Here is a 21,539-nt window from a genome sequence, read left to right on the forward strand (position 1 = left end):
ACCTTCCTGCACCAGAATAAGCTTCTAGATAAATAGAGTATTAAATAGTGTGGTGGGGTTCAGGCTATGTAAAGTTTCTATTATTTAGAAAATGGACATAACGCAAAAGTTACAAATCTCAAGTACAACTGTCTGCATATTACAACATCATGGAAGGTGTCTCAAAAACTCCCCTTATTCTCCAGGTGCCATCCTCATGGGAATAGCTTCCACAAGACCCAACTAGGCCTTGCTTTATTGCACCTACCCTTGTGAGGAGATAAATTATTTTAGTGCCAGGATTGTTTTTTTTTTTTAACTTGATATAGTTATAATATTTATATACCTTTCTCTGATGCCAGACATTCTTTTTGCTTCTTATCTAGCTACATCCTGGACTGCCTCAGTCAAGGGCAAGGATTTCAAATTTGCTATTCCCTATCTAAGTTTTCTTTAGTTAATTACCATAGATAGCAAAAAAAATTAGTGTTGGTGGCATGGGCATAAAATATGTATTTTTATTAAATGTCAGCTTTTACCAGCTAGTTCTTCTGAAGTATTAAAATGTTACTTTTTTTTCTTTTTTTTGCAGACGATTCACCAAACGCGTGTATGTATCTTTACCAAATGAAGAGGTAAGTGTATGGCTTGTGTGCATTTCTTTCTGAGAGTTCTTAAAATCCTGTTTTATAGGAAAAACAAGAAAATATATTATAGAACCTTGTTAATTTGCCCTAATGATTGGTAGATTTATTGCAAATTACTGAATTTTGTGACTTAGTGGTGTCCACTAATTCACTTTGGCTAGTATGGTAAGTTTATACCACTCCGGCGAATATTTATTACATTTTGATGTACTTAGTAGAATCAAATCTGCTAGTAACTGCTCTCTCCTTCTGGGTAGCTTGCTGTTGTATAGGCAGTGTGCTGATTAAACAGACAAGGACATGTTTTGATATGCCTAGAATACTGCAACAGCCGGTATGTTTGGTTTGACATGAAATTATTTCATGCAAAAGTTTAAAAAATTGTGTGGCCTAATTTTAGCAGTTCTTCAACACTAAAACAAAAAAAACCTATTAGCACTGTTTGCTATTTTAGCAGCAGCAGCAGAAGTGTGTCTGATCAAGACTGTAGTTTAGTTGTCGTGATTGTACAGTGCCTGGCTGGAACCAATGGGACCCTCAATTTCATGAATACTAAATCCATATGACCCCTTAAAAGAAAGTATTGACATGTACATCATAGTCAAAAGTACTACAAATGTCATACATATAGTCTTCTGAATTCACAGAAACATGCCATATATTTTTGTTTTATATCTTCTAATAGATAAGTTTTTGTATGTGAACTTACAACTGATAAATGCTTCTTTTCAGACAAGATTGATTTTACTAAAAAATCTTTTAAGCAAGCAAGGAAGTCCATTGACCCAAAAAGAGCTTGCACAGCTAGCTAGGTAAGTACTTGGATAGTTCTGCTAACAATATTGCTGGTCTGCTAACAATATTGCTGGTCCAAAACATTCATATCAACTGCTCTGTCAGTTACATTTAGAACTAATGCTAGTTATCAGGGACATTGAAATTGTAACCTTGCCTGTACTTAAAATCCTAGAAATGTAGGACTGGAAGGGACATCAAGAGATCATAATCTAGTCCAGCCCTCTGCGCTGAGGCAAGACCAAGTATAGCTAGACCTAGACCATCCCTGACATGTTTGTCTAACCTGTTCTTAAAAACCTCCAATGATGAGGATTTCACAACTTCCCTTGGAAGCCTGTTCCCATGCTTATCTATCCTTCTATTTAGAAAGTTTTTCCTCATATCTAACGTAAATCTCCCTTGCCACATATTAAGCAGGTTATTTCTTGTTCTACCTTTGGTGAATGTGGAGAACAGTTGATCACCATTCTCTTTATAATAGCTCTAACATTTTTGCTGACTGTTCTGTTCCTCCCCTCAGTCTTTTCTCAAGACTGTACATGCCAGTTTTTTAACCTTGCCTCATAGGTCGGGTTTTCTAAAGTTTGATAATTTTTGTTGCACTTCTCTGGACACACTCTCCATTTGATCCACTTCTTTCTTAAAATGTGGCATCACTGGACACAGTATTCCAGATGAGGCCTCACCAGTGCTGAGTAGAGCAGGACGATTACCTCCCATGTATTCGATTCTCCTGTTAATACACCTCAGAATGATATGAGCCTTTTCCACCACTTCATCACATCGTTGTCTTGTATTCAGTTTGTTCCATTATAACCCGCAGATCCTTTTTCCTTTTCAGCAGTACTATCACTTAGCCAGTCTTTCCCCATTTTGTAGTTGTGCATTTAATTTTTCTTCCTAAATGAAGTACTTTCCACTTGTCTCTATTGAATTTCATCTTGTTGATTTCAGACCAGCGCTCCAATTTATCAGTCCCCTTGAAGTCTAATCTGTCCCCCAAACTGCATACAACCCCTCCCATCTTGCTGTCATCTGCAAATTTTATAAGCGTATTTTTCACTCATCATCATCATCATTGAAAATATTAAATAGTAAGGACCCAGAACAGACCCCAAGTGAGACCCCACCAACATTTACCAATAAAAATTTAATCCTTCCAAGCCTACTTTGTCCCCATATCCTCTTTGTTCCCCTTTTTGAAGATAAGTACTACATTTGCCCTTCTCCACCCATTCTCCTGGAGTTCAGAGATAATAGCTGTTAGTTCCAAGACTGGTTCAGCTAGTTCTTTAAGTAGGATGAATTTCATCAGGTCTTGCTGACTTCAATACATCTAACTTATCTAAATATTCTGTAACCTTCCTTATTTTGGCCTGTGTTCCTTCCCCTTTGTTAACATTAACTGATATTAAACAACTGGTCACAATTTACCTTTTTAGTGAAGACTGATGCAAAATAGGTGTTTAACACTTCCGCTTTCTTGAACCTTGTCCATTATTAGCTCTTCTTCCCTGATAAATAGAGGACCTACACCTTTCTTCATCTTTCTTTTGTTCCCAATATATTCATAGAACCTTTTATGTCCCTTTCTAAGTGTAACGTATTGAGAATGAATTGCACACATTTTGGAAGTTATGAAAAACACTATTTCCCACCCCACCGCCACCCGGTCAGGCTGTTTAAGAGTACTGTTCAAACTGTTTTCTCGCCACCTAGATCTGCTGTTGAAACATGCTGATCAGCACTGTGCCTGGGGCAGGGAGACAGGAAACAAAGGCAAGCTCCTTCCCACCCAACCTCTAGGCGAGCCCCATCTTTCCCAGCTGACTAAAGAGAGCACCTGCTCTACATTTTTTGTGCATTTCAGGTTGAAAACAAATCTCATTGGTTTTTGTTTTGCTTTTTCCTGACTTGTGCATTTTTGGGGTTGGCAATACTGAAATTTTAAGCATAGAATAGCAAGGATCTCATAAGTGTAGAGCTTTTCCAATATTTTTTGCTGTTTTTGAGATTTTAAATTTTGCATTGAAAAATACCTAAAAGTTACTTGTGCTTTCCATTGTGAAAATTCTTATGGATCACACAATATTACTACGTGCTCATCCTCTGGAGGTTAGGTACCCCATTATGAATGCTATTCAGGAGGTAGAGAAGGGAGAGGAAAATAAGAAATGTTCCTTAATGTAAGGGAAAAGACCGTCTCTCCTTCTGAGATACTAAAGAATCTACTTGGTAGATCATGGAGGAGGAAAACTGAGTGAGGTGCGGAGCATCAAGAATTTAAATAATGTAACTTTAGTTTGAGTCTTTCGTTTTTGTGTGTGCATGAGGGGTACATGCACATGTGTTCAGCAGGGCTAGTATGCATCAGCCATTTTATAACTGCAACATCGCCTAAATTTGCAGCACAATGAAGTTGCATTTATTGTCATCTTAATTCACACTTGCAGAAAACTATCTTCAGCCATGTCAGATGAACTAGTATCTAATTGAAGTAAAAAATGGGGTTGTAAGTTAAGTTCTGTGACTGTAGATTCTATGTGCAAACATACAAACATCACTAAGCACAACTTTTTGAAAAATTCTTTGTGCTATCCCATTCCCTACTATCGACTTTGTTCACTTGAGTGACTTGCCACATTTCCTTGGTTGGCAAGTGACTGGGATTTATCCTACACTTTAGTCCTTTATAATTCTACTAAACCTTCTTCAACCCACAAACAGAAATTGTAATTGGGTGCAGTGCCTCCAGAAAATTGGATGAACTAGCTCCTTTAACGGGCCATTATTGTGCCTTTTGACAATTTCTAATGGCTGCCTTTGAAAGGTGGGGCGGTACAGCAAAAAAGTGTTTCTATTTTTCACTGCTCCTTTTCAGTATATAATATTGATTTTATTTTTATCTGCTTGTTTTTCACATTGGAAATACCAGTTCTGGGTTCCCTCTCTTTCACTGATGACTTCGGCAAATCTTTTGAAGCACTTGAATGGTTAAATTGGAGAATGATGCTAAAGCCTGAAGTACAGCTCTTCCAGCCCTGACTGGAGACTGAAAGGAATGTTGACTTCAACCTTTGTAGGAGGGGGGAGAAAAAAACCTAATGTGCCATCTTTATATTTCTTAAATGAACAGTAAAGGACATGATTTCTCTTGCTTTGCAGTTCACTTCTAAAGTATTTACTCCTGTTATGTATCACATGTCTAGATGTCTCAGCACTACTGTGGCTCAGTTGTTCCTCTCCAGCAGAACTTGGAGTGGTAATTGGGTAATTGCTTATCCTCTCCAAAGGCCCCCATGTGCAGGGTCACAGAGGTACCCATATTCTCCCTCCTTCTCTCCAGCATCTCTGTAAGACCATTGGGAGAGATTGAGTTGCCATGGCCTCAGCTGCCAACAGCATTCCAATTACACGCATCTATAGATCTCCTTTTCAATTGATGTACCCACTGCCATTACTAAAATGTCAGAACACTGACAAGAAATCTGCTTTTGAATGAAGAGCAACTGGCTTAAGATGAACACAGGCAAGACTAAAATGATGCTGGTCAAAAAGGGAAAAAGCTTTTGAAAAGTTATCCTGAACATTGTCTCCCATTGTGCTTTGAAGGCATATGACCCCTATTCATCACAGTGGTGCAAAGCCTCAAGTTTGTTTGCCTGACTAAGCTTGGATGACAGGATAGCATTGCTACCTTTTTTCATCTCCATCTTATTAGGAAATGTTTCTTCCTCCCAGAAAAGGACCAGCACACAGTAATCCATGCATTTGTCACCTCCAGGCTGGATTATGGTAGCTCATTATGAATCTGATTGTGAAGACCGTCCATAGGCTCCAGCTGGTCCAGAATAGGACTGCCCACCTTCTTTGTGGCTTAGGCTGCTGTGAGCACATGAAGCCTCAACTGAAGTCCCTCCACTGTTTCCTGGTTAGCTTGTGATGCCAGTTTAAGGCTTTGGTCCTCATTTTCAAAGCAGTTATTGGATCAGTGTTGAGCTAAATTACAGACCAAATTCAATCCATAAACCACAGTGACAGCTGCACTTCTCTGGCAGAATTCAGGTTACAAAACCTGTAAGTGCTTGTGATAAAGCATTATTGATGTAAAGGATTCAGCTGTGGAACAAACTTCCAGAGGACATCAGGTGACCCCAGAGTAAGATTGTTTTTAGGAAATGCTGCAAAACCTTCCTCTCAGAAAAAGCTTTATCACCCTAAGAATGAAGCACTCAATGCTGATGCCTTTCTACACATGACGCCCCTACCAACTGAAAAAGGAAATTAATAAAAATAAAACAAAAGCAAAAACCCTACCCAGTGTTTTTTCTCCCCAAAAGGAAGAATGTCGGACATGCCATGAAGCCTATTAGAAAGCATTCAGATACTACCATAATGGGCAGCAGTATAAAAAAAACATAAAATAGGCAGATAGTATTTGGTGATTTTGTTTGAAAATATGATTTTTCTATAATATACATATATATACACTTTCACTTATCTGGCTGCAGTATCAACAAAAGGTTGTAAGTTTTAAGGGAAAACTTCTTGCAATGTGTGAAGTGTCCCAACAACATGCCACAAAATAGGAACTGTGCATTTTTTAAAAAAAATGCAGAGATTCCTTTCAGTTCTCACCATGTTTTTCAAGCTTAGTCTGGGTGAGATTCATGCAGCAGTCCCCACAGTACAGTAGAACCTCAGCTATGAACACCTCGGGAATGGAGGTTGTTCATAACTCTGAAATGTTTGTAACTCTGAACAAAATGTTATGGTGGTTCTTTCAAAAGTTTACAATTGAACATTGACTTAATACAGCTTTAAAACTTTACTATGCAGAAGAAAAATGCTGCTTTTAACAATCTTAATTTTAAATGAAACAAGCACAGAAACTGTTTTGTTGCCTTGTCAAATCTTTTTTTTAAAACCTCCCCTTAATTTTTTAGTAATTTACGTTTAACACAGTACTGTATTTTCGTGTTTTGTTTTGTGTTTTTGTGTCTCTCTGCTGCTGCCCGATTGTGTACTTACGGTTCCAAATGTGGTTGACCAGTCAGTTTGTAACTCTGGTGTTCGTAACTCCTGAGGTTCTACTGTAGACTGGATCACCAAAGAAACTGGTCATGGGCTAGAAGCACGGCATAAAATATTTGTCATTAGAATTTAGTCATTGTGATATGAAGAAGCCACAACAGCTATATCTGGACAGTCCTAGGCAAGTATTTGAGAGTAGAAAGTGCTGACAATCGAGTAGGTTGTTTAAAGAAAAAGTGTGTGTGTGTGTTAAAATGGCGTTCAGCAATAGATCCCAGTTGCTAGACTTTGATTGCTAAATGCTACACATTTAATACTGATATTAAACTTTAATGGATAAAGTATTTTCAGTTGAGAAATGTGTTTGAAGTAACATTTATATAATTTACTAATTATGGTGCATAGTTTATCATTTAATCTGAGGGAAATACTATTTCAGTCTTTGGTAATATCCATGTATAAAGATGCAGATCATTGGAAGTTTTTCTATCCCTCCCCTCTCCCCCTTTACAAAGAATGACAGATGGATACTCAGGAAGTGACTTAACTGCATTAGCAAAGGATGCGGCACTGGGCCCTATTCGAGGTAAGTGGTGTGACTTTTTCTATAGTACCTCTTTTTTTTTTTTTTAAAGCCTCTTCAGGAAATTAAAGATACTGTTGCTGTGTCTTCCTAATCATTTGTCCATCTCTCTCTCTCTCTCTCTCTCTCTCTCTCTCAAATCTCCAAAATTAATCAGAATAGATCCATGACATCCTGGGTCTTGTGTTGCTGTGCATGGTAAAGTGGAGACTGTCACGCATTGCTTTTTAGTGCGTTTCCAAGTGTCATGAAAAGAACCATTTGATATTAACAGGTGACGGAACCATTTCAGTTTGCCATGCTTCCACTCATGGAATGATGTGCTTCCCAAGTTAGTGTCAGTTCCGTCTTAACTAGACCATATCCCTTACAGGTGTCTGTATTAGAGAACATTCTTCACCTGCTTCATAAATTGAATGTGAAAAAACTGTTCAGATCATATTGGTTGTTTGTAGTCTTCAGGAAGAGATGCCATGGGGGAATTTGTCTTGATTCAGGGATTGTCTGAATGTATGAAAATTGGCTTTTAGCTGTTAAGACCATTTGAGGTTGAATGATGGAATTACATGAGCCCAATCAAGTTGGGTTGTGGCTGCCTCAGTGTCCTGCCTTTGACATTCCTCTCTTTGAAAATTTTAGTTTAAAACAACACTTTGTTGTTTAGCACTACTCACTCACTCTCAATGCAGGAGCCAAATTGGATGCTTGTGTCAGAAAGGCAGTCCTTCAGTCATTGTTCTATGTCCCATATGTACATATGTCCTATGTAGCTGTCCCACCCTCCTCTCCACTTTGGAGTCTTTCAGGCAGGCAAAAAAGAACTGAGGGCAACTGGAGGATGTAGTCCTTCTGTAACCTGACTTTACGTGGGTTGAGGTGCCACAGGTCCCCCAATAGTAAGCTGTTTTGAAGTGATTCATGGATTTGACGTACAGCGCACAAATTCTAGAGTGTGGATCTGTAAATATTCTGAACTCCAGTTGCTGACAAGTAGCTCTTCTTTCTGTCTACTTTCCCTTCAGTAGCTACTTTTAATGGGCTGTTATGAGTCGGGGTGAGGGGAAGGATAGCTCAGTGGTTTGAGCATTGGCCTGCTAAACCTAGGGTTGTGAGTTCAATCCTTGAGGGGGCCATTTAGGGATCTGGGGCAAAAACTGGGGATTGGTCCTGCTTTGAGCAGGAGGTTCCTCTAGATGACCTCCTGAGGTCCCTTCTCAACCCTGATAGTCTGATTCTGTGACTTTGGGAATCACAGGTGTACTACACTGCATGAAAATTGGGGAGCGGTATTGTATTAAAAGTGGCTGTCTCATAAGAGCCATCATAAGTTATATTCCTCCAGCAAGTTGGAAACATTATGTGCTTACACTTGCAACTGATTTGTGCACTAAAATGTACATTTTGTCTGCAATGTAAAAATCTTCATATTTAGAATGTACTTCTCTGAGAAGAGCCCATAAAAACTACACTGTGGGGTTGGATGTCTTTTCCCTCTCCACGTCCTCCTCCTCCTTCCTGGCTTCCATCTAAAACGTGAAGTGAAAAAAAATGTTCTTTCTAAATGCCAGCCCTACAAACTACAACTCTTCTCATACCCTACTGGTAGTAAAACTTCTGCAGGGCAAACGAATGCTCTCAGTTATACTCTGCTGTGCAACCTATTGTCAGTGGGGTCATTATTTAAATACACCTATAGAATCATTGCTTTTAAACTTGTGCAAACTCATTTAACCGACTTGAACTTAATAAATCTGATTGCACAAAGAGAAAGGTAATCCTTTCACATGCTCAGCTGTGTTGGCTGTGTAAGACTAAGAGTAGTGAAAAGCAACACAAATTTTAGTCACTTAAAGCAAGCAGATATCACTTGGAAGATACAAGGAGCAGGCATGTTGAGTTGCAAGGTGCCATTTTTAATCACTTTTCAGAGTAGAATTGAACATACAATGTTTTGATGTTTTTCTTGTGAAACTCATTGCTCTTATTTTTTTTTATTTAACAGAACTAAAACCAGAACAGGTAAAGAATATGTCTGCCAGTGAGGTAAGCTGCTATAACATGACTTCCTTTCTGGGTGGAACATATACAGATGTTGTTTTTTGTTTGTTTTTTTTAAAGAAACAACTAGGAGTCCGGTGGCACCTTAAAGACTAACAGATTTATTTGAAGGTGCCACCAGACTCCTGGTTGTTTTTGTGGATACAGACTAACATGGCTACCCTTCTGATACATGTTTCTAAATTATTGTAAAAATATTGTTGCCTAATTTTTTAACATTTTTCCTTGATTGAGTTAAGTGAAAAGGTCTCTTTAAAAATATTGGTAGCATGGAACGTGAGGCTTCCCCCAGACGCACACTGAAAAGCTACAATGACTGTGATAACTTTATGTATGCAGTATTGGTCCCAGCATATTAGAGAGACAAGGTTTGATTGGACCAACTTCTGTTGGTGAGAGAGACAAACTTTTAAGCTTACGCATAGCAGCTACTTCAGATCTGGAAAATTAACTTTATCAGTTATTTCTAACAAAATTCTATTTGCCAATACGAAATGCTGAATTGTAGTGATTTTTTTTTTTAAGAAGCTATTTTGAAATATCAATACGAATGTGTGTGTTTTTGGCAAGTGTGGTAAAAAATTCATAAGATCTATGCTGAGAATAAGTGTAAGAACAGTAATTGAGGTAGTGTCAAATTCTGTGCTAACTTACACCCCAGAACTTCGGTAGGACTGGATGGGATGTACACAAGTGTGGGCACAATTTGGCCCATATTAGCGGTAAGGATGGGAAGACTAAGACTTTTTTCAGAAAATACTTAGTGCAATAGATTACCACTCTATGTAGCTTGTGCATCTGGAGAGAATGCAGGTGAGATTTGACTTGGGTCAAACTTCATAGACTCTACAGTGCCCACCAGCAGATGGTGGTATATTGAAACTTACTTTGGGTTTAAATCATTCATAGTAGCTGAAAAGAATCCTGTCATTTTATTTTATAAACAGGTTAGTTTTCCCAACAAAAGATGCAAACTGTAGTCTGAACTGTAAGCTCTTTAGGGCAGGAATACACACGCGCGTGCACGCACACACACACACACACACACACACACACACACACACACACTCTCCTCTCTCTCTCCCTCTCCCCCTCCCCCCTATGTTTGTAGTGCCTAGCACAATGGGGTCCTGGTCCACAACTTCAATAATACAAACCTGTTGATTTAGTGGGGGTTCATAGCACACAGATACAGAATTACTGGTGCACCTGATTAGTGTGTTTATCATGAGGAAGTGTGCATATATGGACCATTTGATACGATATTCACAAAATTAGTGCATCTCAGTATTCTTAAGTTACATAGCATTTCCACGTCCATCACAGGGAGGTACTGCCAAACCAGCAGCTTAAGTGATATGTCATAGCCTAGTAACTATGCTGCTGTTTAGAAAAACCTTCATACTGAATCTCAAAAAAGTACATTCAAAAAAATGCTGAACAAATCAAAGCGCGTAGTCTGGAACTTCCTCCTGAAAAATGTGGAGCAAAGGCAGAGCGACAAAGGGGAAGACTTTGAACACCAACCTCCAAGTGGCAGAGGAGTTAGATAGGCTGAGGAATCTGCAAGCTCTTCTGCCCCAGTATTAACCAATTTATTTGAGCATAAGCTTTCGTGAGCTACAGCTCACGAAAGCTTATGCTCAAATAAATTGGTTAGTCTCTAAGGTGCCACAAGTACTCCTTTTCTTTTTGCAAATACAGACTAACACGGCTGTTACTCTGAAACCTGCCCCAGTATGTGCATGCCCCATACATATTGCAGGAGAGGAGCAGGGAGAAGCTTTATTTCGTGGCTGCTTATTTGTTCAGAGATGCAGCCTGTGATGGGTTCGGTCACAGAGACTCCCCTTGAGACTGTCACTCAGTGAGCTGAGATACCACTGAGAACAACCCTCCTGCCAGAATAGGTGCCTCTCCACTCCTGTCTTGCTGAGTTAGACACTCCAGTCAGCTCCAGCATAGACCCAGAGGTTGTGCCACACCTCTCTGCAGTTCACTGAAACTGAGATTCACTCAGCCCTCAATTAACAATTGTTCTCAATTAACAGGGACTTTCCCAATGTCCATTGTTCAGCCTTTCTGGGAGCCTGAACCCCAAATAAATCCATTTTACTCTGTGTATAAAGCTTATGCAGGGTAAATTCATAAATTGTACGCCCTCTCTAACACTGATAGAGAGATGCACAACTGTTTTCTCCCCCAGGTATTAATCACTTACTCTGGGTTTATTAATGAACAAAAGTGATTTTATTAGGTATAAAAAGTAGGATTTAAGTGGTTTCAAGTAATAACAGACAGAACAAAGTAAGTCACCAAGCAAAATAAAGCAAAAACACGCAAGTCTAAGCCTAATTCATTAAGAAACTGATTACAGGTAATATCTCACCCTCAGAGATGTTTCAATACACTTATTTTACAGACTAGACTCCTTCCTAGTTTGGGCCCAATCCTTTCCCCTGGTACAGTCCTTGTTAGTTCTGGCAGACATCTCAGGTGGTAAGCAGGGGTTTTCTCATGATTGGCAGCCCCTTTTTATAGCTTTGGCACAAGGTGGGAATCTTTTGTCTGTGCTTGTACCCACCCCGTCTCATCAGTGGAAAGGTACAAGGATTAAGAGGTATTCCAGTATCATGTGACATGGTCAGATGTAACTGTAAGACCCCTAAAAAGAAAAGGAGTACTAGTGGCACCTTAGAGACTAACAAATGTATTTGAGCATGTCCGATAAAGTGAGCTGTAGCTCACGAAAGCTTATGCTGAAATAAATTGGTTGGTCTCTAAGGTGCCACTAATACTCCTTTTCTTTATGTGAATACAGACTAACAGGGCTGTTACTCTGAAACCTATAAGACCCCTAGTCTCCATTCTTCCTGGGCTGGCCCACAGGTACACAGGAAGGCTTGCAGGTAAATAAACCATTTACAACCAATTGTCCTAGTCAATGGGAGCCATCAAGATTCTAAACCATTAATGGCCCACACTTTGCATAATTACAATAGGACCTCAGTTATACTTCATATTTCTAGCTTCAGATACAAGAATGATGCATGCATACAAATAGGAGGAATATATTGAGTAGGTTATAACCTTTGTTATGATACCTTGCAAGAGACCTTTTGTATAAAGCATATTCCACTTACATCATATTCACACTCATAAGCACATTTCCATAAAACACATGACCTCTAGGGTACAGATGTGGGGACCTGCATGAAAAAACCCCCTAAGCTTATCTTTACCAGCTTAGGTCAAAAACTTCCCCAAGGTACAAAATATTACACCCGTTATCCTTGGAATGGCCGCTACCACCACCAAACTAATACTGGTTACTGGGGAAGAGCTGTTTGGACGCGTCTTTCCCCCCAAAATACTTCCCCAAAACCTTGCACCCCACTTCCTGGACAAGGTTTGGTAAAAAGCCTCACCAATTTGCCTAGGTGACTACAGACCCAGACCCTTGGATCTTAAGAACAATGAACAATCCTCCCAACACTTGCACCCCCCCTTTCCTGGGAAATGTTGGATAAAAAGCCTCACCAATTTGCATAGGTGACCACAGACCCAAACCCTTGGATCTGAGAACAATGAAAAAGCATTCAGTTTTTACAAGAAGACTTTTAATAAAAAATAGAAGTAAATAGAAATAAAGAAATCCCCCCTGTAAAATCAGGATGGTAGATATCTTACAGGGTAATTAGATTCAAAACATAGAGAACCCCTCTAGGCAAAACCTTAAGTTACAAAAAAGATATACAGACAGAAATAGTTATTCTATTCAGCACAATTCTTTTCTCAGCCATTTAAAGAAATCATAATCTAACACATACCTAGCTAGATTACTTACTAAAAGTTCTAAGACTCCATTCCTGTTCTGTCTCTGGCAAGAGCAGCACACAGACAGACCCAGACCCTTTGTTTGTCTCCCTCCTCCCAGCTTTTGAAAGTATCTTGTCTCCTCATTGGTCATTTTGGTCAGGTGCCAGCGAGGTTACCTTTAGCTTCTTAACCCTTTACAGGTGAGAGGAGCTTTCCCCTGGCCAGGAGGGATGGAGTGCAACATCCCACAGCCTTGTTGTCCAAACTTTTGTAAAGAGATGAAGCCCATGTAAGAGATGTCGGTCACCCTGAGACATAGGGGACTCCCACAATCGTGTTGTATTTGTAAGGTGATCTCTGCCCATGTCTCTAAAGACTTACCTCTGACAGGGTAAGCAGAAGAAGCAATCATAGGGGGCCCATATAGATGTGATGCATTTGTATGTACTCTACTTATTAATAGTACTCAGCCAGCCATTCTTGGATTGTGGATTTGTTCTACACCAAGCTGAATGCCTTGTCATAGGATTTGACTGTATATTTAAAAAAATAAATCTGCTGCAGCCCTTCTCCCCATGGTATTTCTCTTTGTCTCTTGTCACTGTGACACATCTGGCTGTACCAGCAAACACTAGGCCCAAAGAAATGTGGAGCTTTTGAGATTGTAATGTGTGTATTCATGTAGGGTTTGTCTGTGCTGCCCCGAAGGCCTACTGTGGGTGTGAATAGTGGTATGACCAAAGCGCTGCACTGTAACTTTCCCGAGTGGATGCTGCAGATGCAAACTAAACTCAGCCCTTTTTGAAGAGTATGCTAATATGAACTAGGAGCCTTTTAGTTTGTGTAATCTAAACTGCAGGGCAGTTTAGAACAAAGTCTTAGTGATTTGTTTACTAGGCTCACAGACTTGGACAGCTTTTCAGTCTCCCAAGCTGTGAAAGATGTAGAAACTGTTTTGTTTGTTTGGCAATCTGGAAATTTGCCTACACTATTTTACCCTTCCTTTAATAAACTTCTGCCTCCCAGTTCTTAGCACATAATTCTTTATAGCCTGACTGTTCTTTTGACTCCTTAGAGCAGGGTTTCCCAAACTTGATTTGTGGCTTGTACAGGGTAAGCCCCTGGCGGGCCATGAGACGTTTTGTTTACCTGAGCGTCCACAGGTACAGCCGCTCACAGCTCCCAGTGGCTGCAGTTCACTGTACCTGGCCAATGGGAGCTGCGAGCGGCCGTACCTCTGGACACTCAAGTAAACAAAGCATCTCACGGCCCACCAGGGGCTTACTCTGAACAAGCCGCGAACCAAGGTTGGGAACCCCTGCCTTAGAGCAATGTTCTGAAGTTATGTCCTAATATAATTTTGGAGAGTAAGTTCCCTCTGTGGACTGGGGACATTACACAACAAAACCCCCACTGAATTATATGACATTTTAATCCTGTTATCTGTGGAAAAAACACCATGAACTATTCTGATTGGACCAAGGCCCCTCACATGCATTGGCTAGCACCACCTAGTGGAATAGAAAATAATATTTCACTTTGGCCATTCTAGATCACAAGAGACTTAAAACAGATTTTTGTATAGTGTATTACCTCTGTGGTGAGCTGGAGCCAGTTCACACCAGTTCGCGCGAACCGGTTGTTAAATTTTGAAGCAGTTTTAGAACTGGTTGTTAACCCGCTTCCCTGCAGGGGGCGCTGAGGCGTTCATGGCCTCTGGCCACCGGGGGCACTGCGGTGCAGGAGCCATGTGAACTGCTGCCTGGCCCTGGGCATGAGCCCTGTTGCTGCTACTGCTTCCCTGGCCCTGGGGCTCCCGCTGCTGCCTGGTGGGTCCCTGGCTGCTCTGCTGGGCCTGGGCTGCATCCTGCTGCTTGGGCTGCTCCGAGCCGCCCTCCCTGTGAGCACCCACCACCCTGCCCACAGCCAGCCCGTCTCCAGCCACCCCTGCACCCCCTGCCCGCAGCCAGCCCCTGCCGCATGCACCCCCGGCCTGCCTGCAGCCAGCCCCCCCGGCCTGCCTGCAGCCAGCCCCCCCGGCCTGCCTGCAGCCAGCCCCCCCGGCCTGCCTGCAGCCAGCCCCCCCGGCCTGCCTGCAGCCAGCCCCCCCGGCCTGCCTGCAGCCAGCCACCCCCGCACCTCCTGGCCTCTAGCTAGTTCCCCATGCCCGTCTGCAGCTGGCCCCACGTCCACTGGTGCCCTGCAGTTCCCAGGACAGTAACCCTGCACACCTGCTTCAATGAGGGGGGCAGGGAGCAGCTGGGACCCACACATGTGCACACCCTAGGATGACCAGACAGCAAGTGTGAAAAATCAGGACGGGGTGGGGGATAATAGGAGCCTATATAAGAAAAAGACCTCAAAATCTGGACTGTCCCTATAAAATCGGGACATCTGGTCACCCTAGCACACCCCAGGGAGTGGCGCGGACCCACACGTGTGAAACAGAGCTCATTTCTAGTTCAGGCCCATCTTTTTAAAAAAGAACTTTAGGCAGGGTTAACATACATCCGTATTTTCCCTGGCATGTCCGGCTTTTTGGTTCTTAAATCGCCGTCCAGGAGGAATTTTTAAATTTTAAATTTTTAAATTTAAAAAATTTTTAAATTTTAAAAATTCCTCCCGGGAAAATAGGGACATATGGTAACCATGTTGGTACAAAAAATACATACTGGGGTATAGCCCTTAAATCAGAACTTTTTATAGGGAACCAGTCGTTAAGATTTTGGCAGCTCATCGCTGTATTACCTGTGTTTCTCACTGTAATCTAACTCTATCTTGGTTACACAAACCCAATATTTAGCACTCATTTATATTGTATTGCTCTGAAAGTCAAGTCCAAAGCCTTCATTTATTGAGTAAGCACATGACACATGAACACATTCATGGTCTTAAAATGCCTTTCATTTTTTGTCTAGATGAGGAATATCAGATTGTCAGATTTCACCGAGTCTTTGAAGAAGATAAAGCGCAGTCTGAGCCCTCAAACCCTGGATGCATATATTCGCTGGAACAAGGACTTTGGTGATACTACAGTTTGAAGAACTGCTGTGTAAAAGTGAGGAGACAGTGCTGCCTGCAATGAGCAATTGATACAGACCGGGAATGCAGCCAGAGTTTACAGGACTTCACAGATCTTTAAATATCTGCACTGGCAACTTGAGATTGATTGATTGAAAAAGAAAAATTATACAATGTGAAAAGTTGATTAAGGCCTCCGTGCCTTTTTAGTCAGGATTTACTCACAGGACATGTAAGTTAAAGCACAATAAGACCTGGGGTAAGACTTCTAGCAATCTAATCATGGTATGAACATTAATCTGTGTATTTTGTTGGCGATATAAGGTCCAATTGTATTGACTGTTGAAAGATTTATACCCTTGCTTGTTTTTTTAAATTTGTCTCATGACATTTACTTTTCCTGCTCTCTTCCTGGTAACTACTAACTTCTAACTGGAACTTCGTAAATTTTTGTTTCAGTTTTTAATATTTTTATCCATATTGTGCCAAATAAACCATTTCCCTCTGCAACAGGAAGAACAGCATTGGGAATTAGCATTATTTAAAAAAAAAAAAAAGTATCCAAATGGAAAGCAGCTGGTCTGCTACTACCTTGTCTTTTGTCTGGTTATAGTGTGGCCATACAGTTCACAGAACAGTTTTTTAAAAAAGACCTTTGGTAGCAGAACAGCAAAAATCCTATCAAACCAGTTGAAATTAACAATTATTACATTATAGAATTGCTATACTAAGCCATTTTTGCCAGCAGTATTTTTCTTTAATTCATTTGTAAAGCTTCCACTGTAGAATGTTGGTTTATTCTTATGGTGTGTTAACTTCTACTTGAAACCCAACTGATTTTGGAGAGAATAAATGATTCTGTCAAATTGTGAAGTTTTAGAACTAGTGTTTCTACTCTGTATTCATTTCTGTTTACAATAACTAAACTTTTAGTTAAGTTTCCATTCTGGTCCTTGCTTTTTTTAATCTACAGAGCAGAGCATTAAAATAAGTGGCTAGATATTTAATACATAGCACACACTGACATTTTTATACCTTTCATGTGCTTTGGTTTGTATACTAAAATCTAAAATAAACTCAACTGATCTTTTTTAAAAAGTAAAATGCATTCTTTAAAATAAACACCTGAATTTTTATTAAATAAATGACCTACTGTAGTAAATAGAAACACTTAAATCATGGTCTTTAACTACTGTAGTAAAGGGAAATGCATATTTGGCCTGTACTGCATATGGGCAACATTTTTGTTTACAAACACTACTGTGGAGCTAAACTATGCTTAAAACATCATGAGAAAACGTCTGTAGGAAGGCATCCTGTGACAGCTTTGAAAAACATATTTTTTTCTTCAGTAATTAAAAACAAAGAAAACCACCCCACACTTGTGAAGATTTTGCTACAAAAATAGTGCATGGATTTTTACTGTCAGTAATTGTTTAAGAAATCTGTTTATACAGCTTGTTTGTAGTTTTTCTTCGGAAATTGGAAACTTGAGTTTTCTATTAAGATTGTCATTAAAATACTTTTCTTACTGCTTCAGGAATGGAGCAGTCAAAACACTGAGGACAGTTGATCTTATAGTTTTAGCTATAAAAGGAACTAGCTGATGTAGAACTAGGGTGCTTACAATTCTACAACAGAGCCCTCTTTTATCCATTGCACAATATTGGGAAGTATATAACAGCAGAAACTGTCAGCTGTTCAGAGACGTAAACACGATTGTTCTATTCATGTTTGAAGAACTGCAGAGATGGCTTAATATTACAAAAATCAAATAAGGCAATAGGAGGTGATAAGAAATAGAGGCACTGTTACACTGAAATGCCTTTTAAAGAGTATAACCAGTTTGATTAGAAAACTTCAAGAGTGCAAAGTTTCTCAACTATGTGGTGTCATACATAATTAAGGTATGTGAGTTCTGGTCCCCTAATCCACCTCTCAGGACTGCTTGGAAAGGTAGCCACTGCCAGTAGCATTATAGGATTTCAATGCCTCAGCTTTCTAAAGAGACTTTTTTAACCACTTTGGGCCTTAGAATTTTGAAGCACTTGCTTTGCACTGCTGGGTAATTCAGTCATAGGTTTCATCACTAAAATTGGATAGTACTTCTTGGTTAATACCTCTTGGTTAACTAGTCAGACCTCTTAAGACCCCTCATTTCTCTTTCCATGAAATTGTGTAATCTTGTCTCAAGCACCTTATGGTGCAATAATTACTACTTTAGGTAGATAGTTTTTATTGTAGATATCTTTATAGTCTTTTCTTTTTTCTGCTAACCAATCTAAATTTTTCTTTTAGTCCATTCCTTCATGTTTTATTAGTAGTGTCAAATTTAAATAAGTGCTCATTAGCAGTATAATGTTCCACCTGAAGTGTAAGGATCACTGGTTAATGGAAAACACCTGGATGATGAAGCATTATTAGCTAGGATCATAGAGAAACTTTAAACATGCATATGCATCAGAGGGGAAGAGGATTAGTTCCTTAATCTCTGCTGTACAGCCAGACAGGTCACTGACCCCTTTCACACCTTTTTTCAAGCAATTAGGCACTGCATTTTCTCAGAGCACAGAACTGGAAGAGACCAGGCAAAAAGTGCAGCCTGGTACTGTAGCACATTCTTGCGGACTTCTCTCACTACAGGTATGCCTTGTGAGCAGACTGGAGTCCTGGGAATGGGTCTGAATAGGAGAATGGGTCTGCCTTATCTTCAAGTCAGCCATTCCTTCTTGCTTTCCCAGTGGCTCCATCCAGGTTCTGTGCACAGTTTGAGTTTAAAAAACTGGCTTCTGTCACTCCAGGTCAAGATACTACAGAAAGCCAGTCATTTTTTGATGACTAGTGGGAGGAATCCTTTTTTTAATCTAGTCCTTCACCTAACAGAGGACCTCAGATATAGTGGAGTGTTTCAGATTTTGGTCCTCCACGTGAGTAAAAAGTTGAGCCATGTCAAGAGGCCACTTTTCATAACCCAGAGTTACAAAAACCAAAGGTGCAGACAAAAAAATATAATAGTTTGCAGCAAATTTACCTGATGACTCAAACGGGAGTGAGGTTACTTGTATTTTTGCTTTGAGAGACTTGTATTCAAGAGTGTCCTTTTGTGAATGTTTGGATTCTGAAATGTTATAAACGTTGCTATGGAGTATTAAGCTATGTCCTTTTATTGATAAAGGAAAAATGTATGTATAAAAGCATGGTGAGCAGTCACATAGCTTTAGTTTCACAGTGTTGGTTGCCCTACAATAAAATGTTGCAATTTGTCTTGTTTTTACCGTTTCTCTGTCAGTTTTGTTACATAAAATGTCCAAAACGAAGAGCCTCTGATAAATCCAAAGCTTATTAAATAGCTATGGCGTTTAAGATTTTCTGATGTAATACCAGATCACTTGGGGGGCAGGGGGGAAGCTGAGGGGGAACGTGTATATACCTCATATATTTAGTTTCTGTGGGACATGACTCATTTAAAAAGCTAATGTAAACCTAAGTGCTATTTCCTAATTAAATAATATGCTGAAATTGAATGTGTGATTACCTCAAAATCATGCTAAATTACAAATAAAAAAGTGGAAACTGTGATTTGAGTGACTGTTTAATCCCAGTGGGCTGAGCCAACAGCTCTGAAAATGCAAGGAAAACATGGCTCAGCGCTGCTAAAGCTGCTCAGCTGACTCCTGCTTAGATAAAATTCTCTCTCCATATTTTTTGAGTGACCAGACTTACAAAAACAAAGATAGTGAAAGTTGGGGAAATTGGTTATTTTGTGAAGCTAGGAGAATGTGTGATCTAGGGCTTAGGGCAGAAGCCTGGGAATTTAACTTCATGACACTTCCTTCCAGTGACTTCATAGTGTCTGACCTTGGGCAAGTCATTCTGACATTGTAATATTGGGGGAGGAGGTCTTCTCCATTCTTGCTTTTTTAAACTCCCCTCATCTATGGAATCTGGCCAACAGCTCCATGTCACTTTTTTTTATATTTATCATAACAGCTAATTGTCTGTCAGTAGCTTTGAGTGATCAATCTTATGTTATTCCCGGTCTTTCCCTGCACCTCCCACCCTCCCTCAGTGTTTACGCTGGCTCTTCCTGACATCAAGTGTGCGTTTAGGCTTTAAGGTCTTCAGGGTTATTATTATTATTATTTTTATACTGAGACACCTTTCTGGCCACTGATAGAATTTTATTCTAAATGGTCCACTAATCGGGGTCCTAAGCTGTTGAGTATCACCTATCAAGGAAATATTTTAAAATAAATATGGGCTATGAGGGTTATATGTTAGGCATCAGCTATGGATTTATGAATTAATCCAAAGCCATGCCCAAACAAGTCCTTTGACGTTCTGGCTTTGGTTCAGAAGATATAGTTTACATCAGAACATCATTTTAAAAGTGGGTTTGATTCTTTTTTGGAATCAGGTTAGTTTGTGCTGTTTCTCCCATGAGCAGTACTGAGAACTCAGTGCAGAGTGCCAGGTTTGCAGTAGCTGAAGAGCCAAATACCCATGCAAGGGGGAGATTTGGAGTGTGAAGGTGGTCTGTGATAGTCAAAAGATGGATTTTGCCTTTTGGAGAAGGAACAACAACAAAAAAACCTGGCACCACCAGCTGTTTCTAAACCGCTGCTAAACATCTACCATGCTCGGTAATAAAACTTTCATCTGTGCCATATACTGGCAGAGCACGGGAGCCCTGCTTGCCTTCTCTACCCAGGGGATTACCAGATAAAAATATTTTTGTTCGTTCTCCACATTAAAATTATTCATTAAAACAAAGTGATGCCGTGAGCTGTTGTGTACATTGTGTGCACAGTTAACCTACCTTAAGACACAGTAAATGCAGCAAGACCTATTTCACACAAGTTCACTTGATAAGATAATTTATGGTAATGCTCCAAAATAAAGCGTAGTGTGTGGGACTGGGATAGTTTGGGTGACTTGCCCTTGTTTAAAATGGTGAATATACATTTGAGTGAGGTTAGCCTGCTATTGTGCTCTGAGTTAACAATCCACCCCAACCCCCCTTCTCAGTCTCATTTCCCTTGGTACATCTTGGTAAAGTGTCCTATAGCATATGCTTGGACTGCTAAAACCTCAGCCATGGAATCTTGTAGCTCTGTACTAGATAGACAATGAGATCATTGGACTGAAATAGTTTTAAAATAACCCAAAGACTTGGCCAAGCATCATGGAAACAGGAGCATCACCATCGGCCATCTCCTGCCTTGTGTTATCCCAGTCAGCTTGGTTGTTTGATAGGAAAAATGAAGAACAAATAAGTCAAGCTAATGCAGTGATCCAGAAACAGTAGCAAAATGTTTTTCAAGAGGATTGAAGTGTAAGGAATATTCATCTTTGTCAATCAACAACCTGGATTAGAAAGACATTTTGGCTAGCTTTATTGCATAATTGTCCATTACTGGGACTTTATACCTTCCTCTAAAACACTTGCATCTGGCCATGGTTGGAGACAAAATAGTGGATGAAGTGGACCACAGATCTGCTTGGGGGTATCAATTCCTATGTTTCCAGGCTAGGGAGCGTAGGGCATGTCTTATGCAGGGTAGGAGGGAGAGCTTGAATAAATTTAACCAGTACCATAA

General features: G+C 40.1%; 1 protein-coding gene across 4 annotated transcripts in view; it reads left to right on the forward strand.

Annotated features, from left to right (window-relative positions):
• SPAST (spastin) overlaps positions 1-19,209 on the forward strand; it is a 62,883-nt gene extending 43,674 nt beyond the window's left edge. For all 4 annotated transcript variants that reach the window (XM_048843644.2, XM_048843643.2, XM_048843645.2 and 1 more), the window contains 5 exons: positions 572-614; positions 1,359-1,438; positions 6,974-7,044; positions 9,044-9,084; positions 15,837-19,209. In XM_048843644.2, coding sequence (XP_048699601.2) covers positions 572-614; positions 1,359-1,438; positions 6,974-7,044; positions 9,044-9,084; positions 15,837-15,959 — 358 coding nt within the window. In that variant the 3' untranslated portion in view covers positions 15,960-19,209. The remainder of the gene's footprint in view (positions 1-571; positions 615-1,358; positions 1,439-6,973; positions 7,045-9,043; positions 9,085-15,836) is intronic.
• Positions 19,210-21,539: the final 2,330 nt, after the last annotated feature.

This window comes from Caretta caretta, chromosome 3 (assembly GCF_965140235.1).
Source record: "Caretta caretta isolate rCarCar2 chromosome 3, rCarCar1.hap1, whole genome shotgun sequence".
In the NCBI taxonomy this organism is placed as follows: domain Eukaryota; kingdom Metazoa; phylum Chordata; order Testudines; family Cheloniidae; genus Caretta; species Caretta caretta.